This window comes from Anabrus simplex, chromosome 2 (genome assembly GCF_040414725.1).
Source record: "Anabrus simplex isolate iqAnaSimp1 chromosome 2, ASM4041472v1, whole genome shotgun sequence".
Classification (NCBI taxonomy): Eukaryota; Metazoa; Arthropoda; class Insecta; order Orthoptera; family Tettigoniidae; genus Anabrus; species Anabrus simplex.
The window spans coordinates 690,093,534-690,120,498 of record NC_090266.1 but is presented as its reverse complement, the minus strand read 5'-3'; the positions used below and the strand labels follow the sequence as shown (position 1 = coordinate 690,120,498).

The 26,965-nt window shown below is 39.3% G+C and overlaps 1 protein-coding gene across 1 annotated transcript in view; it reads left to right on the top strand.

The window, feature by feature from the left end:
- Nucleotides 1-26,535, top strand: part of CtsL4 (Cathepsin L4) — a 138,057-nt gene extending 111,522 nt beyond the window's left edge. Inside the window, exon 7 of the mRNA XM_067139357.2 lies at nt 26,229-26,535. Coding sequence (XP_066995458.2) covers nt 26,229-26,424 — 196 coding nt within the window. The 3' untranslated portion in view covers nt 26,425-26,535. The remainder of the gene's footprint in view (nt 1-26,228) is intronic.
- The last annotated feature ends 430 nt before the right edge of the window (nt 26,536-26,965 follow it).

Below are 26,965 nucleotides of genomic sequence, written 5' to 3'. Positions count from 1 at the left end.
ATAAACCTTTTTTATGTTTTCGAAACATCGATTTTTTGGGGGGGGGGTAAAAGTAAGTAAAGAAGGAGTTGAATTCTGTTTAAGAGGATACTTATATCACAGAAACTGAAGATGTTACGGACGTGAAAGTTGGTATTTTGAGTCTCCTTTATAAATAAAGACACTCAATTATTTTTTGTTTTCGGAAAGTCCACTTAAAGGGAGAGGGGTGGAAAAAAGGGAAAAAGATGTTGAATTAATTCTATGAGGATACTTATATCTCAAAAACTGAAGATGTTATGGACCTGAAAATTGGTACTGTATTTCGAATCAACTTTAAGAATAAAGAAACACGTACTTTTTGTTTTCGGGAAATCCACTAAGGAGTTTAAAAGAATTGAAAAAGTGGGTGAATTTTGAAAATGAATACTGGTATATCTACAGTATATGTCAAAAACTTAACATGTTATAGACATGAAACTTGGTATTTGGAAAGTCCTTTAAAAATAGAGGAGCACGTACTTTTTGTTTTCGGAAAAGCACTAGAGGGGTGAAAAGAAGTGAAAAAAGAAGTGAATCAGTTTTAATGAGGATGCTTAGGCCTATAACTCACAAACTGGTGATGTTACAGACACAAAAATTAGCATATGGAATCCCGTTTAAAAGTAAAGGAACATGTATTTCTTTTTGTTTTCGGTAAATGGGCAGTACTGATAAAGGGGGTTAAATTCTTTTTATGGGGATTCTTATAGCCTATCTCAAAAACTGAAAATGTTACGACGTGGAGATAGGTATTTGGAGTCTACTTTACAAATAACTTTTTTCGATTTGAGAGAAGACTGTTTCTCATATGTACAGTTCTATGTTGCATGGTCATCTTAGCCCCAAAGGGCAATAACACAAACTTGGTTTACAAAGAGTTTCCGGGGTAAATGAAACTCAATTTGTCGGTGAATGTTTATACTTCAGGGTTTTTCAGATAACGTCTTAGTACAGTACTGAGGAACGATTACTTTTATTATTTTACGAAATCCACGCGAGCGAAGACGCGGGTAACTGCTAGTTTTTTAATAAAAATATGGATAGCTGTATTACATAAGCATGTACTAGGAGCTAAGGCTACAGCCACTACCTTCCCAGTCTTAGTCCTCCCCATCCTTCCGTCGCTGAAAACCTTTGATGTGTTAGTGTAACATTAAACTACCGTACTGGAAAAAACATAGTCATAATTACTTCTTATGCACTTGCACTAGCCATTGTATCAACACATTGTAAAATTCATTGCTGCAATTCTGGAGATAAGCATTAATGCCTTCTTTCAATTCTTCATAGTCTGTAAAATGGAGACCACAATGTACGTACTTTGAAGGGCTAAAAATATGATAATCTGAAGATACCAGATCCAAACTACTCACACGATGAGGAAAAACAGTTCATTGCTTCTCTTGTGTGCAGAATGACATGAGGGCTTGTGTTGTCATGGAAAAGTAGGATGTCATCTGTATTCCTTTTTGTGTTGAATTCTGTGAATATTGGCTTTCATTTTCTTCAGTGCTTCCAAATACATCTTTGAGTTCACCATAAAATCTAAGATTCTCTTCGTTCCAGAATATTATCGCCATGAATTTACTTCCAGAAGGCTCTGCTATCACTGTATGAGACAGAAACTTTTCCAGCTCTCTTGTGTTCTATTCTAGATGTCTGAAGCTGGTGTCTTTCTGGACCTCTTTATGTTCATCGGTAAATATATTCAGGACTCACCAGAAGCAAACTTCTTTGTAACTAAGTTTGTTAATGATGGTCAGCTGGTGTTCCTACATCCACTATGTCACAGAGTTCATGTTGCAGTCTGTAGTGATTTGTCTTCACCTTCAATAAATCACATCACTAGTTTGCACTGAATTCTTAAACAAGACTAATATGCCAGTCTCTGGTCTGAAAACATATTTTGCTTTGAATCATTTTGTCTGAATCTTTTCTTCCTTTTTCCTGTGTAGAACACATTGTGGTACCTTGTTGTCTTGGACATGACTCTCACGATGGGTTTGTTAAATCAGTCAGTAAGTAACCTCTGATCTGCATTTAGGGCAGTTGCCCAGGTGGCACGTCCCCTATCTGTTGAATACCTAGCCCTTTCTTAAATACTTGCAAAGAATTAGGAAATTTATTGAACATCTCCCTTGACAAATTATTCCAATCCCTGACTCCTCTTCCTATAAGTGAATATTTGCCCTCATTTGTCCTCTTGAACTTTATCTTCCTTCCTACCTTTAAAATCATCACTCAAACTTATTAGTCTACTAATATCATTCAACGCGAAAGGTATGTGAAAGGAAACCACACACAACTTGAAGGGTGAGTCCGATTTAGTAATCTATCTATATCTATATATATACAATAACTTGTCCTGACTGACTGACTGACTGACTGACTGACTGACTGACTGACTGACTGACTGACTGACTGACTGACTGACTGACTGACTGACTGATTCATCATCGCCGAGCCAAAACTACTGGACAGAAAGAAATGAAATTTTGGGGATACATTCATATTAATATGTAGGTGCTCATTAAGGGAAGATTTTTTGATATTCCGTCGCCAAGGGGGTGTACAGGGGGTGCATTTTTAAAATGAGGATATCTATATCTCAAAACTGAAAAGTTTACAGATGTAAAAATTGGTATTTGGAATCTACTGTAAAAATAAAAAAAACAACGAAACACGTATTTTTTGTTTTCAGAAAATCCCATTAAGAGGGGTGAAAAATGGGGGAAAAGTGGTTGAACACCTTTTATGAGGAGACTTATATCTCAAAAACTGAAGATGTTACCGACGTAAAATTTGAAATTTGGAATCTCCTTTGAAAATAAAGAAACACGTATTTTTGTGTTTTTGGATAATCCGATGAATAGGGGGTGAACAGAAGTGACAATGGGGGTGAATATTTCAAAATACTATTTCTCCAAATTATCTAAGACAGGTAACATATTACAGATTTGAAAACTGATATACGGAATTTCCTGTAAAAGTAAAGAAACATACATAATTTGTCGGAAAATCCACTTATGGGGGACTGAAAAACGGGGTGAATTTTCAAAATTAGCCAATCTACAGTATATCTCAAAAACTTAACATGTTGCAGACGTGAAATTTGGTATTTGGAATCTCCTTTAAAAATAAGGAAACACGTATTCCTTGGTTTTCGGAAAAGACTCTTAACGGGGGCGGGGGTGAGAAAGATTGAAACATTAGTTGAATTATTTGTATGAGAATGTATACATACCAAAAAATTAAAGATGTTTAAGACGTGAAAACTGGTATTTGGAATCAACTTTAAAAATAACGAAACGCGCAAACACGCATTGGGGGGGGATAAAGTTGGTTGAGGAGGGATGAAAACGGAGATGAATTCCTTTTACGAGGATACATATATCTCAAAAACTGAAGATGTTACAGAAGTGATAATTGGCATATTGAAACTCTTTTAAAGAAACGAGTAAGGTACTGTTTGTTTTTGGAAAATTCACTTGAGTGGGGAGTGTGAAGGGAGGTAAAAATAGAATATTTTTTCTGGAGAATCTTATATCTCAAAACTGAAGGTTAAAGACCTAGAAATAGGTATTGGAGTCTCCTTTAAAAATAAACAAACACGAATTTGGGGGGGGACCAACTTAACGGGCGGGGGTGGAGTGATAAACGAGTTGATTTCTTTTCATGAGGATACTTATATCTCAAAAACTGAAGATGTTATAGACATGAAAATTTGCATTTGGAATTTTATTTCAAACTAAAGAAACACGTAATCTTTTGTCTTTGGAAAATCCACTTAAGGGAGGGGTGATTTAATTGAAAAATTAGTTGAATACTTTGTATGAGGATACTTATATCTCAAAACCGAAAGATGTTACACACGTGAAAATTAGTATTTGGAATCTCCTTTAAAAATATAGAAACACGCATTATGGGGGGAGGGGAATCAACTTGGGGGCGGGGGCGGTGAAAAAGGAATTTAATTATTTTTTATGAGGATACATTTATCTCAAAACTGAAGATGCTACAGTCGTGATAAAATATATTTGGAAGCTCTTTTATAAACAAAGAAACATTTTTTTGTTTTCGGAAAATTCACTAAAGGGGGGAGGGTGAAACGAAGCAAAAATTTAATTCTTTTTATGGGGAAACTTATGTCTCAAAAACTTAAGGTTGCACACGTTACAATTTTTACTGGGAATCAGCTTAAAAATAAAGTAACACGCATTTTGGAGGGGGATCAACTTAACGGGCTGGGGTGAAAAAGGAGTTGAATTCTTTTTATGAGGATACTTATATCTCAAAAACTGAAGATGTTAGAGGCATGAACATTTATATTTGGAATCTTCTTTCAAAGTAAAGAAACACGTGTTCTTTTTTCTATGGAAAATCAACTAAATTGAAAAATTAGTTGATTTTTTGTGTGAGGATACTTATATCTCAAAAAATTAGAAATGTTGTCCGGCTCCATGGCTAAATGGTTAGCGTGCTGGCCTTTGGTCACAGGGTCCCAGGTTTCGATTCCCGACAGGGTAGGGAATTTTAACCACCATTGGTTAATTTCCCTTGCACGGGGGCTTGGTGAATGTGTTGTCTTCATCATCATTTCATCCTCATCACGATGCGCAGGTCGCCTACGGGAGTCAAATCAAAAGCCCTGCACCTGGCGAGCCGAACCCGTCCTGGGATCTCCCGGCACTAAAAGCCATACGCCATTTCATTTTACATTATATGTCAAAAACTTAACATGCTATGGACAAGAAACTTGGTATTTGGAAAGTCCGTTAAAATACAGGAACCTGTACCTTTTTGTTTTCGGAGAGAGCACTTAACAGGGGGTGAGAAGTACTGAAAAATAGTTGAATTATTTTTATGCGGATACTCATATCTTAAAGACTGGAAATGTTACAGACTGGAAAATTGATATTTGGAATCTCCTTTAAAAATAAGGAGACATGTATTTTTGTTTTCGGAAAATACACTTAGATGGGGGTAGGGGGAGGACTGATCAAGGGGTTGAATTCTTTTTATGGAAATACTTATGTAGGCCTATATCTCAATAACTGAATATGTTACAGTTGTGGGAATAGGTATTTCGAATCTTTAAAAATATGGAAACATGTATTTATTTTTTGACTTGAGAGGAGACTGTTTCTCGCATGCACAGTTCTATGTCGCATGGTCGTCTTAGCCCGAAAAGGTAATACCAAAAGCACGGTTTACAAAGAATTTCTGGGGTAAATGAAACTCAATTTTAGAGTGAGTGATTATACTTTAGGAATTTTCAGATAGTCTCTTAGTACAATGCCGAAGAACGATTACTCTGATCAAATTACGAAATCCACGCGAGCGAAGCCGCGGGTAATTGCTAGTCTATATATATAAAATAACTTCTCCTGACTGACTGACTGACTGACTGACTGACTGACTGACTGACTGACTGACTGACTGACTGACTGACTGACTGATAGATTCATCATCGCCGAGCCAAAACTACAGGACATAAAGAAATGAAATTTTGGGGATACATTCATATTAAGGTGTAGGTGCTCGCTAAGAGAGGATGTCTGGATATTCCGTCGCTAAGGGGGTGAAAAGGGGGCTGAAATTTTAAAAGTGAGTGTATATATATCTCAAAACTTTAAAAGTTTACAGTTATAAAAATTGGTATTTAGAATCTTCTTTTTAAAATAAGGAAACACATATGTTTTTGTTTTTGGAAAATCCCAATTGGAGGAGTGAAAAAGTGTGGAAAATGGGTTGAATGCCTTTAATCAGGATACCGGTACTTATATATCAGAAACTGAAGATATTACAGACCTGAAAATTGGTACTTTTGATCTCTTTTAAAAATAAAGAAACACATATTTTTTGTTTTCGGATAATCTAATTAATGGGGGTTAAACAGGAGTGACAAATTGGGGTGAATTTTTAGAAAGACTATAACTACAGTATATCTCAGAAATGTAAAATGTTACAGACGTAAAATCTGGTATTTGGAACGTTCCTGTAAAAGTAAAAAAACGTAGGTGATTTGTTTTTGGAAATTCCATTTAAGGGGATCTAAAAAGGGGGTGAAATTTTAAAATGAGCATTTCTACATTTTATCTTAAAAACTCTACATGTTACCGAAGTGAAAAATAGTACTTTTTATCTCTATTGAAAATAAAGAAACAGGTATGTTTTGTTTTCTGAAAAACCACTTAGTTGGAGGGGTAAAGGTGACTGAAAATGGGGTTGAATTTTTTTATTAGGATACTGATATCTCAAAAGCTGAAGATGTTAAAAACGTTAAATTTGGTATTTGGAATCCCCTTTAGAAATAAAGTAATTCGTATTTTTTGTTTTCGGAAATCCACCTAAAGGGAGAAGGAAAATTGAAAAGTTATTTGAATTATTTGTATGAGAGTACTATTATCTCAAAAACGAAAGATTTTGCAGACGTGAAAATTGGTATTTGGGATCTGCTTTAAAATTAAACAAACACGTATCCTCGGAAAATACAGTAAAAGGGGGGAGGTGAAAAATGAAAAATTAATTGAATTAATTGTATGTGGATACTTGCATCTAATAAAAATTGAAGTTGTTACAGACGTAAAAATTGATATTTGGATCTCCTTTAAAAACAAAGAAAAAAGTTCTTGGGCGAAATCATTTTGGGTAGGGGTGGGGGAGAAGTTGAATTCCTTTTATGTGGACACATATCTCAAAAACTGAATATGTTAGAGTCGTGATAATTGGTATTTAGAAGACATTTTTCTATTAAGGAGACAAGTGTTTTAACGGGAAATTCACTTAAGGGGGAGGGAGTGTGAAAGGAAGTGGAAAAAACTGAATTATTTTTATAGGGATACTTATATCTCAGAACTGAAGGTAACAGACGTGATCATTAGTATCTGGAATCTCCTTTAAACGTAAGGAAACACGCCTTCGTTTTTCTGGGGGGGGGGTAAATCAAATTAACGGCAGTGGGGTGACAAAAGAGTTAAGACCAATTGATTTTACTGTTCATAATGTACTTATTCTGATCATAAACTTATCATTTTTAAACTTTCCTGGGTTCGTTTTCAAGAACCATATTTTCCTTTGGAGTACATAAAGTTAGATTACAGTAGATTATCCTGGCATATAAATAAAATTTACACACATATGAAATAAACGATATGAATGATATTGACCGTGCAATTGTTCACCTCTATAATAAGGTCAGTAATTCACGGAAGTATATCATTCGTGTCGGCAGAAATCTCGCGCACTTGCCTACGTGCGACGATGCTGCTGGTCACATTGTCAGTAATGACAATGACAGAGGATGTAATTTACCGCCAAGTAGCGGTCTTGCATCTTGCTGTGTGTTCCAGATCATCAATAATAATAATAATAATAATAATAATAATAATAATAATAATAATAATAATAATAATAATAATAATAATAATAATAATAATAATAATAATAATAATAATAATATAAATTCAACTAATATCACCCATCCTATTAATAATAATAATAATAATAATAATAATAATAATAATAATAATAATAATAATAATGTTCTGGACCATCGCCAAAATGTGCGGACCGCGCTGGAAAAGGTTCCTGGCGGGGTTATGACTACGATTTCATTCCGGCCGCGGGTTCAGTACCGCCAGGGCACCCAAGACGACACTACGTCTTAACTCCTCAAGGATTTGATCCGTATTAAAATGCTTATAGGAAAAGATGGCAAAGATTTAGACAACTGGCCGGGTGGAATACCTGGACCTAGCCCGGGAAGTACGAAATCGATTGCTGGAAAGAAAGATTGAAAAATGGGAGGAACTTTGCCATAATCTCTCAGAAAACGAGTTAGATCACGTATTTTGCCGGATTCTCTCAGAAAATGAGTTAGATCGCGAATTCCGGCGGATTATATATAAAATGTTAAGCATTCAATTATAAATTTCATTATAATAGCGTAGCGAAGCACGGGTATCTTGCTAGTATCTATATATATAAAATAACTTGTCCTGACTGATTCATCATCACCGAGCCAAAACTACTGGACATAAAGGACTGAGATTTTGGGGATATATTCATATTAACATGTAGGTGCTCGCTGAGGGAGGGGTTTTGGATATTTCGTTGCGCAGGGGGAGAAAAGGCGGGTAAATTTTTAAAATGAGGATATCTTTATCTCAAAAACTTTAATGTTTGCAGACGTAAAATTTGGTATTTGGAATCTCCTTTAAAAATAAAGAAACCATATTCTTTTGTTTTTGGAAAATCCCATTAAGGGAGGTGAAAAAAGGGAGAAAATTGGTTGAACACGTTTTATGAGGGCACTTATACGTGAAAAACTAAAGATGTTGCAGACATAAAAATTGATATTCGGAATCTCCTTTGAAAATTAACTCGTATTTTTGGGGTTTTGGATAATCCGATGAATAGGGATGAACAGGAGTGACAAACGGGGTGAACTTTTAAAAAGACTATACCTGCAAATTATCTCAGAGATGCAATATATTACAGATTTGAAAACTGGTACTTGGAATCTCCTTTACATATAAAGGAACACTCATTTTTCGGTGGAAGGGGGTATGTGTGAAAAAAATATCTCAAAAACTGAAGATGTTACAGTTATGATTAGTGGTATTTGGAAGCTCCTTTACAAATAAACACGCATTTTTTGTGGGTGGGGGGCGGGTGAAAAAGGAGTTTAATTATTTTTATGAGCATACTTATATCTCAAAAGATGAAGATGTTACAGACATAAAAATTTGTATTTGGAATCTTATTTCAAAGTAAAGAAACATGCATTCTTTTGTTTGTAATACCCAATAAGGGGGTGAATGAATTGAAAAAATTGTTGAGTTCTTTGCGTGAGGATTTAAAAAACTAAAGATGTGACAGGCATGAAAATTGGAATTTGGAATCTCCTTTAAAAATAAAGGAACATATATTTTTTGTTTTTGGAAAATCGATTAAGGAAGGGGGTGTGAAAATAAGTAAACAACTAGTTGGATTCTGTTTATGAGGATACTTATATCTAGAGACGGGAATTTGTCTATTTTATCCTGTGTTCAGAAATGTAGGCTTTTGAGATATAAATCTGTTTTGCGTTTTCTTAGCTAGATTTTGTTGGTTTTTTGTGCTTATAAATGCCTATTTCAGGGGTTTGTGCCTATTTTGAGTATAGCTGCCTATTTGATACATTTTAACTGTATTTTAAAGAAGCCAGTTTTCTTCCAATGCATTATATTGTAGACAGAATTATCTTCTCGATTCTCAATATCTGTTTATCCACTAACAAAAACAGAAATTCTTGGAAGTCACCAGAAATAGTGCTTGGTTAATTTCTAGGAGGAAAAACAAGCAACAATTTGATCTCGAAGCCTTCAACCCCTCCAGCCTCCTAAGACATTTACGAGAACCAATCAACGTCGAACTATGTTGCACAATCTACATCCCCTACCTCCCTCTCAATGCGAACTGTTGTACACGTACGCTTCATCTTCAGAACGTGTTAGGATTTATTGTGAAGAAGAAGAAGAAGAAGAAGAAGAAGAAGAAGAAGAAGAAGTGTCCGCGGTAATGTCCAAAGTCCTACTGGCTGAAGCAGTGGATCACAGGGGATCCCAATTTCACTACCGATAGAAGGGTAGCCTTCTGCCAAGTTTGTAGTAAGGAGGCATGTTCATTTGTTCTTTTATCTTTTTTGTGATTGAGAACTACGGTCGCATTTCATTGTAGCTTTTATAGGCCTATTAATTTATGTAATGTGGCAAGTTGTTTTCATGCAATGCTGTATTAGTCGTGAACTTTCAGTAATTTATATTGCTAAAATGTAAACAATCATTTCATTATTGGCCGAGAAGTTAGAATGCCGGTTGTCTCTTGTCACAGAATGGATGAAAATTAAAAATCAGTACTTTGAACTGTGATTCAATTCCTGTGAAAATAGAGATTTACAACTAATATGCTTTCTTTCTTTCTTTCTTTCTTTCTTTCTTTCTTTCTTTCTTTCCTAATCTGTCTACCCTCATGGGTTGGTTTTCCCCTCAGACTCAGCGAGGGATCCCACCACTACCGCCTCAAGGGCAGTGCCCTGGAGCATGAGATTTTGGGTCGGGGATACAACTGGGGAGAAGGACCAGTGCCTTGTCCAGGCAACCTCACCTGCTCTAGTGTAGACTCTAGTGAACTCTGTTACGCTTGTGCTCAGCCTTCGTGAAACATAGGTTGCAGATCCAATTTGGCGCAGATAGGACGATGTCGCATAGACTAGACATACAACGTGGCACGGTTCGGGCCTTGTGGGGGATAGGAAGATTGAAAGGAATAGACAAGGAAGAGAGAAGGAAGCGGCCGTGGGCTTGAGTTAGGTAGTATCCCGGCATTTGCCTGGAGGGGAACTGGGTAGCCACGGAAAACCACTTCGAGGATGGCTGAGGTGGGAATCGAACCCACCTTTACTAAGTTGACCTCTCGACGCTAAGTGGACCCTGTTCCAGCCCTCATACCACTTTTCAAATTTTATGGCAGAGCCGGGAATCGAACCCGGACCTCCGGAGGTGGCAGGTAATCACGCTAACCACTACACAACAGAAGCAAACTACAACTAGAATGCATTTTTAAACTACCTTTTTCCTTTAAAGAAATGTGAATAACATTCACCAGACTTATGTGTAGGCTCTAGTGAACTCTGTTACGCTTCTGCTAAGCCTTCGCGAAACATAGGTTGCAGATCCAATTTGGTGCGGCTAGGACGATGTCACAGAGGCTAGACATACAACGTAGCATGGCTCGGACGATGTCACGGTGTGTTTTACAAGGCTGCCAAGAAAAGAGAGTCTGATGGGCATAAGCTCCCAGGTTAGGGCTGCGAAGCCGCCAGCAAACCTCCGGCACCCCCTAGAGTCTTGCTAAATTGTGACAAAAAGTAAGGTTATGGGCGCATGCCACGACAATTTCAAATTACGCGGCATTGTAATTTTCATTGCGGGTGTAAACCTTGTTGGCACACATGATGCAGCATCTATTGCAGGCAACAGAAAGTACTCTTCATGATCGATAACCCGGCTGACAAAAGCAGACAATAGCAAAAAACAAAATGTTTACAAATCTAAGAATTTTAGTGCCGGCATTTTAATTATTTTTATTTAAGTATAAATACTGCTAGTGGATGCATGGTGGGCTATAGTAAGCATAAAAGAAGAATCTTTCCTCTACATTACTCACGTATCATTTCACGTCATTTATAATATTTTTTTCATCCCATGAGCTCGATACGATACTGCCAAATTATAACTGTAAAATCATTGAATTTCTTGTTCCTGCTTTAAAGTTTTGAACTTCTGTAAACATAATCTTTGATAGACATATATAGGCTTTTGGGCTTGTGCCATGTCAAGAAAATAAGGTGAAGTTCTTTACGTTTCGCAGAGAACTGTGCTCTGCGTCATCAGAAGAAAATCTCGACTGTCCACGAGAAAGGCTTCTTAAAGAACCAAGAACTTAAGAAGTAGATAAGTATGCCACCTTCACTTGCACCAGTAGAAATATTTACGAAATCACAAATATTCTTAAGTAACATAATGACAACATTGCTTTTAAAACAATCAGTAACAATGCCAATCTTTTCTATAACCAGTACAAAAGCAATAACATCAGTAACAAATACCACAAATCAGGTGTACACATTTTAAATTGTAACGAATGTCCAATGAGTTACGTTGGTCAAACTGGTGGAAACTTTTTTATCTATATATATAAAATAGCTTGTCCTGACTGACTGACTGATTCATCATCGCCGAGCCAAAACTACTGGACATAATGAAATGAAATTTTGGGGATGCATTCATATTAAGATGTAGGTGCTCGCTAAGAGAGGATTTTTGGATATTCCGTTGCTAAGGGGGTGAAAAGGGGGGTGAAGTTTTAAAATGAGTGCACCTATATCTTAAAACTTTAAAAGTTTACAAATGTAAAAATTGGTATTTAGAAACTTCTTTGAAAATAAGGAAACACGTATTTTTTTGTTTTCAGAAAATCCCAATAGGAGGGGTGAAAAAGGGTGAAAATGGGGGAAAATGTGTTGAATGCCTTTAATCAGGATACCGGTACTTATATCTCAGAAACTGAAGATATTACAGACCTGAAAATTGGTACTTTTGATCTCTTTTAAAAATAAAGAAACACGTATTTTTTTGTTTTTGGAAAATCTAATTAATGGGAGGGTGAAAAGGGGGTGAATTTTTAAAATTAGTGAATCTATATCTCCAAACTTTTAAAGTTTGCAGATGTAAAAATTGGTATTTAGAATCTTCATTAAAAATAAAGAAACACGTATTTTTTTGTTTTCGGAAAATCGCAATAGGAGGTATGAAAAGGGGTGAAAAAGGGGTTGAATGCCTTTAATGAGGCTACTTATATCTCAGAAAATGAGGATATTATAGACCTGAAAATTGGTGTTTGGGATCTCCTTTAAAAATAAAGAAACACGTATTTTTTGTTTTTGGAAAACCCAATTAAGGGGGGTAAAAAGGGGTAATATTTTAAAATGAGTGTATCTATATCTCAAAACTTTTAAAGGTTATAGGTGTAAAAATAGGTATTTAGAATCTCCATTAAAGATAAAGAAACACGTATATTTTGTTTTCGGAAAATCCTAATAGGAAGGGTGGAAAAGGTTGAAAAAGGGGTCGAATGCATTTCATGAGTCTACTTATATTTCAGAACCTGAAGATATTACAGACCTGAAAATTGGTGTTTGGGATCTCCTTTAAAAATAAATAAATACGTACTTTTTGTTTGTGCAAAATACAATTAATGGGGGGGGGGTGAAAAGGGGGTGATTTTTTAAAATGAGTGTATCTATATCTCAAAACTTTTTAAGTTTATAGATGTAAAAATTGGTATTTAGAATCTCCTTTAAAAATAAAGAAACACGTATTCTTTTGTTTTCGGAAAATCCCAATAGGAAGGGTGTAAAAGGGTGAATAATGGGTTGAATGCCTTTCATGAGGATACTTATATTTCACAACCTGAAGATATTACAAACCTGAAAATTGGTATTTTGGATCTACTTTAAAAGTAAAGAAACAGGTATTTTTTCGTTTTTGGAAAATCCAAATATTGGGGGGTGAAAACGGGGGTGAATTTTTTAAAATGAGTGTGTCTACATCTTAAAACTTTAAAATTTACAGATGTAAAAATTGGTGGTTAGAATCTCCTCTAAAAATAAAGGAACACGTATTTTTTTGTTTCCAGTAAGTCCTAATAGGAGGGGTGTAAAAGGGTGAAAAATGTGTTGAATGCCTTTAATGAGGATACACATATCTCAGAAATGAAAGATATTATAGAACTGATAATTCGCATATGGAATCTCCTTTAAAAATAAAGAAACACGTATTTTTTAGTTTTTGGAAAAGCCAATTAATGGCGGTTAAACAGGAGTGACAAATTGGGGTGAATTTTTTGAAAGACTATATCTACTGAATATCTTGGAATCGTAAAATGTTACAGATGTAAAAAGTGGGTGTAAATCTCCTGTAAATGTAAAGAAATATAGGTTATTTGTTTTGGAAACTCTACTTAAGGGGAACCCAAAAGGGGTGAAATTTTAAAATGAGAATTTTTTCGGATATCTAAAAAACTTAACATGTTACAGAAGTGAAAAATGGTATTTTTTTATCTCTATTAAACATAAAGAAAAGTGTATTTTTAGTTTTCGGAAATACCATTTGGGTGGAGGGCGGGGGGGGGGGTAAAAGTGACTGAAAATGGTGATGAATTCTTTTAATTAGGCTACTGATATCTCAAAAATGAAGATGTTACAGATGTGAAATTTGATATTTGCAATCTGCTTTAAAAGTAAAGAAACACGTTATTCTCGGAAAATCCAAAATCCAATGAAGGGGGGGGGGTGAAAGAATTGAAACATTAGTTGACTTAATTGTATGAGAATACATACATCTAATACTAAAGTTGTTACAGACGTGAAAATTCGTATTTGGATCTCCTTTAAAAACAAAGAAAAAGGCGTTTTGGTGGGGAAACCATCTTGGAGGGCGGGAGTGTAAAAGAGTTGAATTCCTTTCATGAGGACACATAAATCAAAAACTGAAGAAGTTAGAGTCATGATAATTGGTATTTAGAAGATCCTTTACTATTAAAGAAACAAGTATTTTTTTTGCTGGAAAATTCATTTAGGGGGAGGAGAGATTATTGTGAAATGAAGTGAAAAAAAGTAAATTATTTTTATGTGGATACTTATATCTCAAAACTGAAGGTAATAGACGTGAACATTGGTGTTTAGAATCTCCCTTAAACATAAAGAAACAAGCATTTTTTAATTCTTTTTCGAGGGGGGGGGGGTGGCTGTAAATAAACTTAACGGCGGTGGGGTGTAGAAGGAGGTGCGACCAATTGATTTTACTGTTATTAATGTACTTATAAGGATCCTCCGTTGCTCAGGCGGCAGCGCGCCGGCCTCTCACAGCTGGGTTCCGTGGTTCAAATCCCGGTCACTCCATGTGGCATTCGTGCTGGACAAAACGGAGGTGGGACAGGTTTTTCTCCGGATACTCCGGTTTTCCCTGTCATCAGCCATTCCAGCAACACATAATAGTAATAATAATAATAATAATAATAATATTCCGGACCGTCGTCAAATTGCGGACCGCGATGGAAACGGCTCCTGGAGGGGTAATGACTAAGAATGCAGTCCGGTCGCGGGTTCAGTGCCGCCAAGGCACCCAGTATGACAGCACGCCGGATCTCCTGAAGGATTATATCCGTATTAAAAATATTATAGGAAAAGATGGCAAAGATTTACGGACCCAACTGACCTGGAGGAATACCTGAGCCTAACCCGGGAAGTACGAAATCGATTGCTGGAAAGGAAGATTTAAAAATGGGAGGAAACGTGCCGTAAAATAATAGATCGGGAATTTTGGTGGATTCTCGCAGAGAACGAGTCAGATCGCGAATTTCGGCGGATTATATATCTAAAACAATAAGCATTCAATTATAAATTTCAGTATAATACCGTAGCGAAGCACGGGTATCTTGCTAGTTAGATATAAAGAACATGTCAGCACCTCCAGACACAACAAATATTCCGCCATGTCTATTCGCATAACAGAGTCCAATCAATCCTTCACCTCCATAGAGCAGGACTTAAAAATTCTTTGCTTTAATAATAAGGATAATTTACTTAACATCTTAGAAAATATCTTCATTAATATAGACCAAAAATGCAATCCTGCTCACTATTTAAATGAAATTTCAGAAACTGTGAAAGTGCTTTTCGAGGCATTACTCAACAGTTTCTCTTTGAACAAGCCTCACACAAACTTTTACACACTCGCTCCCTGCCCAATGGATTCAACTCTCCCCTACTCTCCCTTCAAACTAGCTTTCATCACACATGGCCTCCACAGTTCAACGTCAGTCAGCTGTCAACATTAACGTATGTATCGAGCTAACCACTCTTTGGCAGGCAAAGAGTCAGAGTCAGATGTGTCGCATATTATTTCAATTTCACTTGTAATTATAATGTGCTTCAACCTTGCCTACTTTTATCGTTGCTAATGGCCACCATTTTCGTTCTAGGAATAATCAACTACAACACAATTTCTCCATGTATGAGATTACAGTCAAATATTCTGCCTGTCCTTTAACTAAGAACTGCCAACATCATCACGCCAACAAGAAGAGCTTGATTATCATATTTTATTGGAACTATCACATGCGTTTAATATCTTTATATTCATTTTAATAGAACCAAACATTTATGCTCCAGAACATTCTCTCAAAAATTTTAACATGCATTTTAATTGAAGTATTCAGTAATCTGAATCATATTTTAATAATCATCATCACACCAACAGGAAGAGCTTGATTACCATAATTCATCGAACTATCATATGAGTTTAATATCTTCATTTTAATAGAACCAGATATTCGTGCTCCAGAACATTCTCGAAACAAAAAATTTTTACATGCATTTTAACCTCATATTCGGTAATCCGAATCATTTTAATGTATTTTTGTCCTTGTCTATTGTACTTATTCTTACAATTATTCGGCAGATGATGTCCACAAGATGGACGAAACACGTACCGATATTTGTTAATTAAATAAAAAATCTTTTAGTATTGTAAAGGTGGAACCTTTGGCTCTACCTTTCGAAAAAGTATACGAACGGCAATACGGGCTTTGGAATGAAATTTATTTTATACAACAGGCCAGTCCATTCGCCGAATATCCTCTCGTTCCAAGAGCCCCTCCACCTGCGCTGTTCGATGAGGTTGTGAAATGCACATGGGGAAGGAATAAACTGTCACAATAACATTGACCATTGAGTGTACCCTGTTCAAAGATTTGGAGGTTGGTACTCCCATTCAACATTATGCCTCCCCCACATACACCATATTACTTGGCCTACATAAATGATCATGTTCGACAATGTTCCTGGGTATATTGCGTGTTCCCTCCTCTCGCCAGGTGGGGATACATCTAGAATTACTACCCAGACTGAATTTGTTCTCATTTGAGAAGATAATGCGACCCCACTCCTTGTTGGTCCAGACCTGCTGCTTTTGGAACCATCGCAAAAGGCACTGCCGATATGTGCATCAGCAGAACACAGCGTAATGGTCATTGGGCAAATAGACCACCTCCATGCAGTCGCCGTGCCACTGTGGAGCATGTGATTGGTCGCCTTACAGTCTTGCTAAATATGGTTGCAATTGTACCTGCTGTTTGACGTGAGTCTCTTCTTGCCTGTTTCACAATGTACCAGTCATCTGCTGCTGTAGTTGACCATGGTTCACCCCCTCCTCTCCTTCGGGCAGCAGTGCCTGTGGTTCAGAATGCTCTCCATCCATTTGAAACAATGTCATGAGCAATACCAAACCCCTGGGCTACACTCGTCAGACTTCGTCCTTCTTCCAGTTTCCCGATGATTCTTCCCTGTGTGAAGTCATCCAAGTGTTGTCTCCGGGTTATGTTGTAACGAAGAACACCACCACAGTGCACCGTAACAGCTCGCTGATAGACTCACACTGTCTTGTCGTGACCCATCTGGCAATATAGTCGCTCTGACCTCACGACAGGTTTCTATGCACATGTGGGAGACCTCTGGCAATATGTTACCGCACTTTCGTTCATTTCCACCAAATAGTTCATATGTTATGTTGCTTTGTCTACCTTGTCCTTAAGTTTTGCACAGCAGTGTAGTTAAACTTATCCAATTTATAAAATACTGGGAATAATACTATAGAAATGTTCAAATACACTAAATACATATAGTTATGGGTAAATTGTTATTATTATTATTATTATTATTATTATTATTATTATTATTATTATTATTATTATTATTATTATTATTGTTCCGGGGTTATCTGTGGAATGCAGAGGTGAAGGAAGGTGCTTGTGGGAATGGGTCTATCTACGATATCAAAGATGAATATAAAACTTTAAAATAAAGGTTATATTCCTTTCCAGATCTCAAACTTAACAAAATTCTTCACTAGGTGAAGGAGCAAATTATCAGGTACAATAACAATTTTGATACAAGAGTAGAAAAACCCCAAAATAGGGAATTTACCAGTTTTGAGCGTCAAGCTCCAAATTTACAAGTTTACCACATTGCAAATGTTGCGTATAGTTAGATAAGGAGAGATATCTCCCAATACACCATTTTCATGAGCAGTTGGCTCCAACAGTAACAATGTACCGCCTTCCAAAGGCACCATTCGAAAATTACACAAATCTCAGAAATCTCGTGGACAGTCGAGATTTTCTTCTGATGACGCAGAGCACAGTTCTCTGCGAAACGTAAAGAACTTCACCTCATTTTCTTGACACGGCACAAGCCCAAATGCCTATATCGTCTATCAAAGATTATGTTTACAGAAGTTCAAAACTTTAAACCAGGAACAAGGAAATTCAATGATTTTACAGCTATAATTTGGCAGTATCGTGTCGAGCTCATGAGATCGATCATGAAGAGTGTTTTCTGTTGCCTGCAATAGATGCTGCATCATGTGTGCCAACAAGGCTTACACCCTCAATGAAAATTACAATACCGCGTAATTTGAAATTGTCGTGGCATGCGCCCATAACCTTACTTTTTGTCACAATTTAGCAAGACTCTAGGGGGTGCCGGAGGTTTGCTGGCGGCTTCGCAGCCCTAACCTGGGAGCTTATGCCCATCAGACTCTCTTTTCTTGGCAGCCTTGTAAAACACACCGTGACATCGTATGTCTAGCCGCTGTGACATCGTCCAAGCCGCGCCAAATTGGATCTGCAACCTATATTTCGCGAAGGCTTAGCAGAAGCGTAACAGAGTTCACTAGATCCTACACATAAGTCTGGTGAATGTTATTCACATTTCTTTAAAGAAAAAGGGTAGTTTAAAAAAAAGCATTCTTAGTTGTAGTTTGCTTCTGTTGTGTAGTGGTTAAGCATGATTACCTGTCACTTTACAAAAACTTTACTCTGGCTCTCTAGGCACAACCTACAATTTACAATCTAGTTAATACAGGGGTATCTAGTACCCATATTACTGGGCCTTCGTGAAAGGAAGAACAGGTTAAATTACTAGCCGCAACTAAAAATGTGTGGAAGCGTACACTTGCGCTCCTTGAAAACCAAGTTTTAAAACCCTACTTGGGCTAGTGGCCCGATGATGCAGAGGCTAATCCCAAACTACTGAGGTGACTCGAAGGACAAGTCAATTTATGATTTACATGAGAAAAAACAGTTACAAATTCGTAGTCACCTCCAGATGACTTGAAGGGAAACTCGAGAGGATAACTTGATGAAATTTTACATTAGAAGAAGTTTACATTTTAGAAAACAGATGGTTACATAGTTAAAGATTAGAACCTTCCCCTTGGGTGAGTTTGCGGAGATAGCTACAGAGATAGAAAACTGGTGGCCATTACCCGGGCTGATGTTCTGCCTGCCGAAGAATGTCTTAACACACACACTCAGTAATTCAACGATCAATAACTTGAAAAAGCTGCAGATCATATACTCGAGAGGAGGGTTCGAGAAGGCTCTGGACCAAATCCAGACACAAACTCTCATTTTTATTGGTTAAACAAAAAGCTACAAGAAGCCTATGATTGGCTGAAAAATAATTACAAAAAATTTGTAAATGGCCAGACACTAAAGCTGGCGGGATGAGAAGGAAGTGTTGCAACCCTTGAAGCACCAAAATAAATGAAAGTCAATTTAGTTGAGAAAACCTATAAACAAAAAACTTCCTTAAATCATTAATTATTCCACCTTGCACCAGAGTGCATGACCTCAGTTTTTATAGTAGAGACATCTATTGAGAAAAGTTCAAACTTCTTGATGTACACCAAAACAAAACAATGAAATCCAGTCAGTTTAGGAACTTCAAAATAACATATTACTCAGTTATTTAGTAGTGACATCTTCTGATCAATGTCCCAACTTTATGCATTAGCAGTTTCAAGTTTGTTCGATAGATAGTGTTCCTTTTAAATGTGCGGTGTTGAGATGTACCTCCCGGTAAAATTGAATGGGTGCTCGCAAAAACGGGCTAACCAACAAATTTGGAAAATATGAGTTATGTGCTGCCATCAATTGCGGAAGGTTCAAAATATCTTCTGTGAGTTGGGCTAACATAAGGCAATCCTGTGTGATGAGATACAACGCTTTGAATTTTATGCCATTTTATTTAGGCCAATTTTGTTATTGCAAAATCGGGCTAACATACGTTTAAGGAGGAGGCCGTAAAGATGGCGTTGCTGTATATGTAGGTTAGCAAACCTTATCCGCATGTATACTAGAGGCTGTGGGTGTTTTATGTGTTTTTGTGCCAGATGAATGGAAGGATTTAGTAGAAAAAGCTAGAGTAAGAAAGCCATTTCAAGTAATAAAAATGACAAATGATAAGTTTGTGAGCACTCAACCTTTGCTAGAAAAAATAACCAAGAGAATGGTATCTGTAAATAAGCGAAGAGTACTAATTAGTAAAGTTTCAGGCATACTATTTATGAAAGATGTACCATTTAAGTATTTTCAAAATATTCATATGGTATTGTTGAGGAACATGATTGTGTTGACCTTTACAAAAGGAACAGTAATGGTGATCGGCCATCACTTGCTAGTGTTCAGCTGTCACCAAAGTACTGTTACAAGGCCAATAAAGCCAGCAAAGCTTAAAGACTTGCTTGAGCTACTTGAATATGTCCCTGCAATATATCACCAGTATTACAGAGGAACAACAGCTGGCAATGGCCGAGTAGTGACTGAGGAATAATTTTCCAATGCATTAGAATATGACCCATGTGACTGATGATTGTCCCATGAGGGAAAGTTATGTCATATTTCAAAATAAGTCTGAAACATCTTTATGTATTAAAAACCCACGGCACTTATGCCCTTGGAAGGGCTCTGGCCTGCCCAGCGACCGCTACTCAGCCAAAAAGCCTGCAGATTACGAGGGGTCGTGTGGTCAGCACGACGCATCCTCTCGGCCGTTATTCTGGGTTTTCGAGACCAGGGCCGCCATCTCACCGTCAGATAGCTCCTCAATTCTAATCACGTAGGCTGAGTGGACCTCGAATCAGCCCTCAGGTCGAGAGAAAAATCCCTGACCTGGCCGGAAATCGAACCCGGGGCCTCCGGGCGAAAGGCAGGCACGCTACCCCTACACCACGAAGGCCGGCATCTTTGTGTCTAGTGTCTAGTATAAAACACCTTTTTTGTATTGTATGATCATAAAATAAAGTTTGGTTACGAATCTAAGGTAAACTATTAACTATAGCTAGGTCAACGCAGAAGTCAATTTTATTCCATTTTTTATATATTCCTATTTTTCCAAGCACTTTTCATTTTTAATACAGCTCCAATATATGGTATTGATAATTTAAAGGTACTACATCAAGATAAAATAATGCAACAAATATTATTTTCATGGTAATTTTTTTGTTTTTTGACATTTGCAAAAGTTGATTTATCTCTCTTCTGACAAAATGTTGGTTAGCCCGTTTTTGCGAGCACCCATTCAATTTCACGTACTACACAAATATTTCGCTACAATAAAATAAGCACACTCATTTCTACTACTACAATTCACTACAATCATTCCAAAGTGCGTTCAAACATATCCAAATTACAAAAGGTTATTAGGTGTACTACGCGGAAACAGAAATGAAAATTTCTGTTAAATGTTGAAATTCGGATAAATTGCTCGAGGATCACACAACGAAGCTAAAAAAAAAGCCGAAAAAAAAAACAACAGCACTTCTTTCCACTGAGAGATTCGCTGCTATTGAAGTCAGTCGGAACACTTGACAATGATAAAGATGTTGATTCCCATAGGGTGGTTCCAAGTAACCTACGCCGGGCCTCCTTCCTCTCTGCCCGCGCCATGGCCCGGTATACAGGGCAACTGCGATGGGAGGCCGGGTGGCCCCCCGCGCAGTTGGCGCACACCGGCGCCTCCCTAAGTGTAGCGCAGGCCGTGTAATGGTGATCACCACCACAACGGTTGCACCTTACTTGGAGCCCACAGCTGACCTGTCGGTGGCCCCACCTCAAACAGCGGAAACACTGCAAGAGCTGTTGAGGGGGACGTTCTGTTCTCACCTGACTGCCGCTACCTGCTGAGGTCCTCTCCTGATTGGCTCCTCGGCTGACTGCTGTCCTGGGAGCAGTCCTGCGTTGCAGCTGGGCAGTCCTCTCGTGGTGGGCTGGCGTCGCCTTCTGCTTCCTGGTCCGGCGTCGTCGTCTTCTTCTTCCTCCCTGGGGTTTCTTCTCGGCGGGGGAAGAGGCCTCGTCCTGGTGGCCCTCCTCCCGGCCTGGTGACCCCGGGGTGGCTGGTGGCTCCGCTGCGTCGCCGTCTTCTTCCTTCTCCTGGCTGGCGGTGGCGGCGTCGGTCGGTGCTACCACTCGACTGCGTTCCCGGTCCTGGAGGGCGCACATCGAGGTCTGCAGCTCGACATACACGATGGCAGGCTGGGCCTGGGTAGCAGTCTCCGAACGCCATGGGGCGTCCTTTTCCACTGCTGTGCTGCCATCCGCCATCAGGGGCGCCTTCCTAGATTGCGCCCGGGTGACAGGCCCTTCCTGGTAGGCCCGGGTCTGTGACCACTTCGTGGAGGTGGCTCTTGGAGGAGCGGTCTGCGTCCACTTCGCAGTTCCGAGTCGCTCAGCCTGGATCGCACAGTCGCGGCGCCAGGGGGCGGCATGCTCCACCTCCGTAGTGGCGTCGGTGGTCTCCGGCTGGGTGGCTTGGACTAGGTCGGTGTTAACCGCCCTATGCCTTAACCTCCTCGGCGTCTGGGTGATGGCCTCCTTGGTCTCCGTCTCAGCACTCCTCCTGAGGGCGCCGGCGTTCGTCCCTGGCACGCCGTCCCTCCCTGGTAGACGGACGACCTGAAACAGAGTAGAGAGCTCCATCTCCACGTCGTGCATCCGATCCTGGTCGTGATGCCTTATGATGAGGCCTCCTGGTAGAAAGCTCTCCACGGACATGGTCGTCGGTAGCCTCCTGCCTCCCTGGAGGGGGCGCCGCACTCTGTCCAGGACTAGGGCCCGTTCGGAATGAACAGGGCGACCTGGCCTGTAGTAGACGAGCAGCGCCTCGTACTCCGGATCGGTGTAGCCCTCAGAGAAGAAAAAGCCTTCAGGGGGGTCGCACCCGTCCCTGTGCGGCTCCGTCTCCAACTCGGTCTGCGACGCGTCCTGCTCCCTCGGTGAGGACGGTGTCCTCGGTTCTGGGTGGTCCTCCATCCATTGCTGCGTTGTGCAGAGGCGACCTCCCCTGTAGTAGACTCCTCTCGCCAACGCCATGCCATTGGGACGGTCCCTGAAGTTCGTCGTGGCCATCCTGAAATAAAATCCTGAAAGAGAGAAGCGAGCACTGAGAAGTGCTCAGCTTAGACAAAGCTCCTTCGAAGATGTACTAACAAGTACAGCTGCCTGACTAGTACTGGGAAAGTACAGAGCGCCTGGCAAGAAGAGAGAGACCGAGCGGGAGGAACACGTCCTTCCACTACGGCTGTCGAACTCGTCCTGTGAAGTGCTGTTGTAATTCCACCTCATTATATAGTGCAGGATACGGTACGCTGTTCGCCTATTGGTCCCCAATGGTAGGGGGGGGGGTCGCTGATTGGCTGTTCTTTGGCCAATGGTTGAAGCGTTAGGGAGCCCAGTGTATATCGGCCTGCCTTGGCAGAGACAGGCAACTGATCACCCATTGCTTTTTTCTGGTCTCCCGCGGCTATCGTGTCCTCCAGGATTTAAAGCTTTCAGGACTGGAAACCAGGCTTTACCCATTCAGATCCTCCTCGCGGTTGAAGCTGTTGGTTTGCTTCAGGATTTCAATGGCTTCCCTCTGTAGCCGGGTGTGATAAGGCACAGTAGTTGACAGTACTTCGTTGTCGCTGTACTGTATATCATGGCCTGCTAGCGGCGAATGTTCAACAACTGTTGATCTATCTGCTTGTCCCAGCCGGCTATGTCTGTTATGTTTCTTCAATCGTGTGGCGATGATGCGTTTGGTAGTGCCTATGTATACCTGGCCGCAGCTGCACGGGATCTTGTAGACACCTGCTGTGGAGAGAAGATGGCGCTTGTCTTTGGCTACCTAAGCAGTTCCTGAATTTTCTTCGTCGGCCTGTATATGGTTTTAACCCCATGGGACACCAGTAGCCTCCCTATTCTGTCAGTTATTTTCTCAATATACGACGGAAAGGCTTTAGCTGCCGTCCGGTCCTCTTCTTTCTTCTTGGTTGTTGGACGTCTGGGACGGAGTGCTGGCTGGATATCTTTGTGGTTGTACCCGTTAGCGAGTAGGGCCCTATTGAAGTGGCTGAGTTCCTCATTTATGTGCTGAGGTTGACAAATTCTCTTAGCACGGTCGGCTAGCGTCTTAATCACTCTGTATTTTTGACGTGGGTGGTGGTTCGATGTCTTCTGAAGATAGCGGTCTGTGTCGGTCGGTTTGCGGTATACTGTGTGTCCCAAATTTAAATCGGCAGTCATCATTACCAGGACATCGAGGAAAGGGAGCTTTCCATCGTTTTTTGTCTCCATAGTGAAATTAATATTGGTGTTAATACTATACAGATGCTGTAGAAACAGCTGTAATTGTTCCTTCCCGTGGCTCCAGATCACAAACGTGTCATCTATGAAGCGGAGCCACACCTTAGGTTTCAGTGGTGCAGTCTCAAGTGCTGTTTCTTCGAACTTTTTCGTAAAGAAATTTGCTATCACCGGACTCAGAGAACTGCCCATGGCAACACCGTCCACTTGTTCATAGAAATTCTCATGCCACAGGAAATAGCTTGTGGTGAGGCAATGGTTGAACAAGTTGGTAATGTCCTCGGGAAAAATCTGAACAGTGTGGACCAGGGCCTTATTCACAGGTACTTTAGTGAAGAGTGAGACCATGTCAAAGCTGACAAGCAGATCTTTGTCGTTTAACTGGATGTTATTCACCTTTTCTCTGAAGTGGTCTGAATCCTTGACGTTCGGCTTTGTGCCACCAATGTAAGGTTGTAGTAAGATGGCCAGATGTTTAGAAATATCGTAGTTCGGTGATCCAATAGCACTCACAATGGGCCGTAGAGGTACGTTGTCCTTGTGTATCTTGGGTAAGCCATATAGCCTCGGAGGCAGAGCTTCACTTTTGGAGGTGCTGCTGGTGTTACGAAGAATCCGATTGGTTGGATCTTTCGGTATTCTGCAGTAGGTCTCCGGGTACAAAATCTCCAACATCTTCGCATTAGTAGCCATGATGACAGTGGCGTTCCCTTTATCTGCGGAAAGAATGAGAACACTCTCATCCATGTTCAGAGTTTTGATGGCATTCCTCTCTTGAGCCGTGAGGTTGCTCTTTATTGGTGGTGCCTTTCTCTTTATTCTTGAGGCTTCGTGGTAGACTTCTTCTGCCTGGTCATATGGTAAATTGCGAATAGCAGCTTCGATATTCGCAACGATCTCCTCCACAAGAATCGAAGGAGGGATAACCGCAAAGTTTCCTCCTTTAGCCAGTAAAAAGGTTTCTGCCTTTGAGAGACAACAGTTGGTCAGGTTGACGATTGTCCGTGACGTATCCAAGGCAGACGTAGTATGATGACACTTTTGTGATCTGGAGCCATGGGAAGGAACAATTACAGCTGTTTCTACAGCATCTGAATAGTATTAACGCCAATATTCAGTTCACTATGGATACAGAAAACGAGGGAAAGCTCCCTTTCCTCAACGTCCTGGTGATGAAGATTGACGATTTAAAATTGGGACACAAAGTATTCCGCAAGCCGACCCACACAGACCGATATCTTCAGAAGAGATCCAGTCACCACCCACGACAAAAATTCGGAGTGATCAAGACGGTAACCGCCCGTGCTATGATAATTTGTCAACCTGAGCACTTAAACGAGGAACTCAGCCACCTCAATAGGGCCCTACTCGGTGGGTTCGAATCCCGCTGTCGGCGGACTTGAAGATGGTTTTCTGTAGTTTTCCATTTTCACACCAGGCACACAGGTACCTTAATTAAGGCCACGACCGCTTCCTTCCGAGTTCTAGTCATTTCCTGTCCCATCGTCGCCATAAGACCTATCTGTGTCGGTGCGACGTAAAACCAATAGCAAAAAAGAAAATGGTTTACCGTGGTTTCCCATTTTCACACCTGGCAAATGCTACGGCTGTACCTTAATTAAGGCCATGGCCGGTTCCGTCCAACTCCTCGGCCTTTCCTATCTCATCATCGCCGTAAGACCCATCTGTGTCGGTGCAACGTAAAAGCCACTAGCAAAAAAATACAACTTGGTTAACCGTGACGAACAATTTTTTTTGGAATTTCTGCTAATAATTTTTTTTAATAGTTAAAGGAAATAATTAGCTGATAAGACAGCGAGGCTTATACAAATTGCTTGTTTTAATCATTCATATAATTTCTAGTTTCAGCTGGATAAAATGGAATAAAAATGTAATGTAATGTTTTCTCCACAAAGTTGGGGGGGGGGGGGAATTGCCACCCCCTCAATCACTGCTACTGTACAGTACTGCAAGCTTTTACATTGCCTCTAATTTCAGATTTATATTATTTTCTATTTGTTATTGAACACAGTTCATACTGTATATTCAAAACCATATAAAATAATTTACTTACTACTTTAGACATATATTTTCCTGGTTAGCCAGCTTTATAAATATTTTTCTCTTTCTTTAAGCTCTGGAATTTATGATGACCAGAGATGCTCTGCTGATATTGTCAACCACGCAGTTCTTCTGGTCGGCTACACAAAAGAAGCTTGGATTATCAAGAATTGGTGGAGTAAACGATGGGGAGAAAATGGATACATGAAACTTGCACGACATAAAAATCGCTGTGGAATTGCCAATTATGCTGCTTATGCTTTTACTTGAGGATTTCTTTGCATTTCAGAAAAGTGTGAATTCATTTCCTTAAGTGTCATCACCTATTACTAAAATAATGAACATTGTGTTACCTACTTCTTCTTGCAGCTACCTCGTACCTATATGATATGGATGTATTTAATAATATTGTAAAATAAATAATTAAAATACTTTGTCAGTTTTATTTTACATTCATAGAATGAACCTTCTGCAGTGGACATAGGTCATAAGTTGAATATTACTTTAGAACTTTAGGCTATAGCAATGGCATATTTAGGCCCAGGCAGAATAGGCAGCTGCCAAAGGAAGCATATTTGAAGGGGCAATTTTTAAGCTGTTACTATTAATTTTTATGTATTTAAAAATGTATTTAATAGTTCTTCAAAGGAGTAGATGAATAATAACACACAATGGAATAGATGTGAATAAAATATTCAAAATATAGGTACTTTTCTGCAATGTAACATCCAGAAAAGGAAAATCTTTTTAAAAATCTGAAACTGGACGAAACAGACAAGTATGTCATGACAACTAACACTGAAAGGTCACT